The following is a 5487-nucleotide window of genomic DNA, read 5'->3' on the forward strand; positions in this document are numbered from 1 at the left end:
AATATATCAGCTGTGGGACCTTGAGACATGGTTTACATGATTGCTGAGTATTGACAGGAGGGAAAGTTGCAGAACATATTTTATCAATTTATCACACTGATATGGTAAATTATTTATGTGAGGAAAAAATGTTAGATGTTTTATAATATTTTGTTTTTTCCAATACAAAAAATAAATAAATTAAACCATAGATAAATACAATAAAAATTCTGCTTCATGCTATGCAACCTCAATGCTGTATTTAAAATAAAAATTTAAGCTACAATTTATGATTTGAAGTATAGATGTCATTTAAATTTTGTAAGAGTAGGGAGAGCATAAACAAAATCTGATCAACAACTAAATATAAGTAATATACTTTAAAATTAGATTTTTGCACAATCATACTTTTTTAAAATCAATATTATAATATATTTGAGATGCTTTTAACAATGAATTTTTACTATATTTGTAAGTATTTACTGATGTATTTGTATTGATTTATTTTCATTGGATCCCTTGTACCACTAGTGTCAGTGTTAGAGCTGTTTTAATACTGATTGTTGTTTTTTTTCTGTACATCTTCTGCCCGGCACTGGTTACTCACAGTAAAAAAGATGCTACTAATTTTACTTTTTTGGACAGATGGTACCAACATTGACAATGTAAGAATCAAGGTGAAACGTGTAACTGAGTTGAAGAAACTTACAAGCTCTTCAGTTCTGAAAACCCATCTATCCTAACGTGAAATATACTCACTGGGCACTTTTATACAGTAGGCATAACAGCACCAAAACAGTATGTGCACTTGTGCAGACAAATCTCTTTAAAGTTTTGTCTCTGTTTGGTCACTTATGCAGTGAAGCAGCAACTCACGTGTGCTTGTCCAAAGCGTCAAACCTGGTGTTTGTAGTTTGTCTGTGCAGCTGCCAAATATTAACTCAAGCAGCATCTGTCTTGGCTCTGTCTTGTCTGTGCAACTATGGGCCAACCAATATCTATTTCTGCTTGTCTATGCAATTGGACAATTTACAACTTATGTGGCAGCTGCCTTGCTTATGCACTATATATTACAAATATGTTTTCCAACTCCAGCTAGCAAGGTTAATGTCAAGTTCTTAAATGCAGATATCTTATGAGCCCTGCTGGTTATCACAGAAGTCAGATATTACTGCTTAGATTTGTATGTGTAAAATCTGCTAAATCCACAAATTACAGAGTTTTTTTTCTCTTGTATGAAGGCAATATAAGTATTAGTTAATTATGTCTTTTCTTTTTAATAAAATGATCATCATATTATGATAATCAATTTCATCCAGTCAAATAATATTATAATAAATCTAGCCATTCAAAAATTTACATTCTTTATTTTTTCTGGATTGAAAGATTTTAGTTGTTACTGACAAAAGTCTGTGCATATGGAATTGCTTTTCCTGCAGCAAAATTACTTTTTTACTAGCTTATTTATGAAGAAATATTTAAATTATAACATGTTTCCTTGTGTTCTGATTTTTAGAGGGTAGAACAAGTAGCTTGTAAAAAGTATACATTTGAAAATCTTAACTAAACATTGATAAAAAAGCAAGAAAACAATGACACTGTCATGGGTCAAGAAACACAACTGGAGCTCCGTTATACCAAAAGCAATATGCCTACATAATGCTCCACTGTGATTGAAACTGCCAAGTCAGAACTTTTCTTTCTAATTTTCTTGCTTTCTAGTCATTTTGGTGTGTGTGTTCAGATCAAAGTGTGTGTGTATATTTATTTACTTACTTACTTTTCTATCTATCATGTATTTATTTATTTAAAGAGCTTCTGTAAAAATCCAAATATCCCCCTTAGGACAAACAACTATCTATCTATCTATCTATCTATCTATCTATCTATCTATCTATCTATCTATCTATCTATCTATCTATCTATCTATCTATCTATCTATCTATCTATCTATCTATCTATCTATCTATTTGTGTTACTGCAATTCAGTACTCTCCTCATTGAATTTAGTCTAAGTAGCTAGTCAGTACCTCTTAGCATCAGCTGCTTGTTGTGGTGGCAGCAGCAGATTACGGTTTAACTGGCTTGTTGATTTAGTTTTACTCTTTAGGCTCTAACCTGAGTACTGTATGTCACTGATCAGGTAAAAAGCCTTTAATTTGTATTGGAAATTATATTCTAATTTCTTGGGGCAGCACGGTGGCACAGTGGGTAGTGCTGCTGCCTCGCAGTTAGGAGACCCGGGTTCACTTCCCGGGTCCTCCCTGCATGGAGTTTGCATGTTCTCCCTATGTCTGTGTGGGTTTCCTCAGGGTGCTCCGGTTTCCTCCCACGGTCCAAAGACATGCAGGTTAGGCGCATTGGCGATTCTAAATTGTCCCTAGTGCGTGCTTGGTGTGTGGGTGTGTTTGTGTGAGCATCCTGCAGTGGGCTGGTGCCATGCCCGGGATTTGTTTCCTGCCTTGCACCCTGTGTTGGTTGGGATTGGCTCCAGCAAACCCCCGTGACCCTGTAGTTAGGATATATGTATGGATGGATCATTTCTTCAAAAACAGGAATTACTGCCATTATCATGCTTTTTATGCTACAGGGTCCTTCAGGGGAGCTTCTTTAACCCACCACTGCCGATAACATAACCAGGATGAGCCAGGCAGATGAGGACAAACATATAACAAGGGGTAGGTGAAATAGTGCCAGTGCTTTTATTAAAATGAAAAACAGTGCCCCAAACAGTGCAGTGTTCAAAATCCATAATTAATAAAATAATCTGATAAAAACAGTGTAAGAGTGGAATTTTAAAACAAATAAATAAGAATCCATTAAAACGAGGTTAAAAATTCCCAGGAAGGAATCTATCCTTTACGATTCTGAGCACTGGTGCCTTCCTTTTAAACTGATGTCTCTCCGTCTTACCTTGATTGGGCCTTACAGCAAGAAGACACATCCACCCAACAATTTTTGTGCCTTGTAGGCATTGTTGCTTCTTTAGATGGAGTCATTGGAGAGCATCTAAAAACAGTAAGAGTTTTCAAAGGTTCTTCTAAAATAGTACAACATGAATTACTTGACTATATGCTCTCTGCTCTCAGGGATCAAATTGTCAATGAAGAAATGTCCGCAGATTTTGTTGTTTTGCAAGTCAACGAGACAACAGACATTGAGACCCAGCTAATCATCTTTTGATTATTTAATAAGACTTAAAGCGTTTAATACTTGTTCAAAGATATTGAATGTTTCTTTTCAAGTTTATGGGCTTTCTGATAGTCACAGTGTTTAACATTTTATGTGTGTCAACTAAAGGGAACATGTTAAATAATCAACTGTAAAAGACCTATAGACACCTGTTGGAAAATGATTAAATAAAGAATACATCAGTTTGTGTCCTAGACAGTAAAACCTATTACATTTCTTAATGGACAAAAGTGGCTTAGTTGTTAGATAATGTACCAGACACCAAAATTGTGAAGTCAAAAATAAATTCAGAAATAACTTTTAAATTTATAAGCTTGATATTTATTTACTGTATTGATCATTGTTTTTAATATCAGTTAGCATTAAAGAAAGCTACACTAATAATCATGTCACAACTGTTATTTTGCCATATTTCAGTAAACAACATTTATCTCCAAGTTCAGAAAACAATCATAGAACTTGCATGTGAAAAATATTGAATCTTGTTTTGATTCTCTCAAAATAAAGTTTAAGATCCAATTTCCAAGCAAACGATACATAATTTGTTTAGTCAAAAGCAAACATGCCTAAATTTAGCAAAATATATATTCCTGTCTTGTTTCTTTTTTATTTACTTGTAAAAATATTCCAATACAGAAGAGTATGTATAAGACCAATCAATTTAGAATCAAACTTTGGTCTTTCACTAACACATGTTAAATATACTGTATTATACAATAATTCACAACAGTAGCAGAATTGAGAACTGGTTTTAAAAAAATAACTATTCTTTTGCAAATCCCTGAGTATTGCAAAATGCAAAGTCCATTTTTGCTTTAAATTCCTTATACGTTGGGTAAATGGGCAGCCTAAGACAGTTTATGCATGTGTTTGACACTGGAAGCAACCCTGGATGTGCAGCACCATAATGATACAGAAATTCAATGGATGGTTCCGGGAAGAAGCCACATGGTGGGATACAGTCAGCACCTGTAGCAAATATGAGTATCCCTTCCGTTGTGGTTGATGTCTCCTTTTCTGAAAAAGAAAAAAAAAGTTATAAAGAAAATGAGACACTGTCAAGGCAATCGTCACCAAACATCCATAAAGTGCATCTCTTCACCGTAAGTGTAGTTCAAAATCGCATGAGCTTTTCCAGTGCACCTTTGCAGCCATGGCTGTGATGCCAACAGGCAGTAGGCATCAAAATCTGCTTAACTAAATTAACAGCAATTTTAACATTGTTGACTACAGCAATTGTTTAGAACAAGAATCAGACATACCATTATTTTGTAACACCATTCAATTTATTTTGAATTCTTTCCCTATATAAAAAAGGAATTTTTAAGTGTCAAAAGATTGAAATAATAATCAGTCTTATAGGGATGCCTTTTAAGACTTCTAGCCGCCAAAAATTCAAGTTTTGATTAATAGAATACTTATTTAAATCATGTGTCACTTATAAAGGTCCAAAAAAGCAAGGAAATTATACCTCCTTATTTCTTATTATGGTGTTTAGGGCTAATTATTACATAAACTTCATTTGCTTTGATCATTAAGTCAACATTATACCAGTGGACGTAATATTCTACTAACTTATTTCTCTACACATTGTAAAGACTGAGATATGCATTCTTACCTTCCACATCCAGTAAAAAATCCCTCCAAAAAGCAACAATGGAAAGTTCCACTGTCTTCTTATTGCTTCCTTCACAAGAAAAGTGAACTTTAAAGAGATCATCCATTTTTTCTGCGGTTAGTTTTTCAGGTTTGTGACAAAAAATAGGAGCAAAGATTGTGGGATATGTCTGAATTTGCTGCAGGAGATCAAGTGTTTTTAGTTCGTCACGGAGTCTAAAATGAAAAAAAAACGAAAAAAAAAAAAAACACTACTCTTAAAATAAAGGCACTGAATTAATGGTGAACCTGCCAAGAATCTGCAATACTGCCACAAAGACTACATTTATTATTTTTTACAAGTGTCATTTTTAATTAGGTGTGAAAGCACCATAAGATTTATCTACTTTCACTTTTTATGCTTTAATTTTTCTTCCACTAGATTTCATCAAGCTTCCCAAACTTTGACAAACATGAATTGAATCCAATAAGTGAAGCAAAACTGAGAAAATTTTTGAAATGGAAAGCTAGTCTGGAAGCAAATGGACTCCCCACAAGCTAAATGCAGGAGATTGCTGATAGTAAAGGAGAAGGAGGTGGAACCATGTCCACATGGCATGAGTAGCAGGGGGGTTATTAGAAACCAAATTTAACTCAAGGTTTGATGAAGAAAGGTTTATAAATGATCAAGTGGCATTAAATGTGCTGTGCAGGTGGCAA

General features: G+C 34.1%; 1 protein-coding gene across 1 annotated transcript; it reads right to left on the reverse strand.

Moving 5' to 3' along the window:
* Positions 1-3763: 3763 nt before the first annotated feature.
* LOC127528132 (G2/M phase-specific E3 ubiquitin-protein ligase-like) lies at positions 3764-5014 on the reverse strand. Its single transcript, XM_051928697.1, has 2 exons — positions 4790-5014; positions 3764-4188 (listed from the first exon to the last, which is right to left on the reverse strand). Exons 1-2 carry the CDS (start codon positions 4893-4895, stop codon positions 3935-3937), a joined length of 360 nt encoding a protein of 119 aa, XP_051784657.1. The 5' UTR covers positions 4896-5014; the 3' UTR covers positions 3764-3934.
* Between the last annotated feature and the right edge of the window lie 473 nt (positions 5015-5487).

The sequence above is a fragment of the Erpetoichthys calabaricus genome, chromosome 1 (genome assembly GCF_900747795.2).
Source record: "Erpetoichthys calabaricus chromosome 1, fErpCal1.3, whole genome shotgun sequence".
Taxonomy (NCBI): domain Eukaryota; kingdom Metazoa; phylum Chordata; class Cladistia; order Polypteriformes; family Polypteridae; genus Erpetoichthys; species Erpetoichthys calabaricus.

Excerpts from the sequence above, each read along its gene's own strand:
- LOC127528132 (XM_051928697.1), bottom strand. The coding sequence starts at position 4,895 with ATGGATGATCTCTTTAAAGTTCACTTTTCTTGTGAAGGAAGCAATAAG. Across the intron at positions 4,189-4,789 it reads TTTTTTACTGGATGTGGAAG|AAAAGGAGACATCAACCACA; the intron begins GTAAGAATGCAT and ends TTTCTTTTTCAG.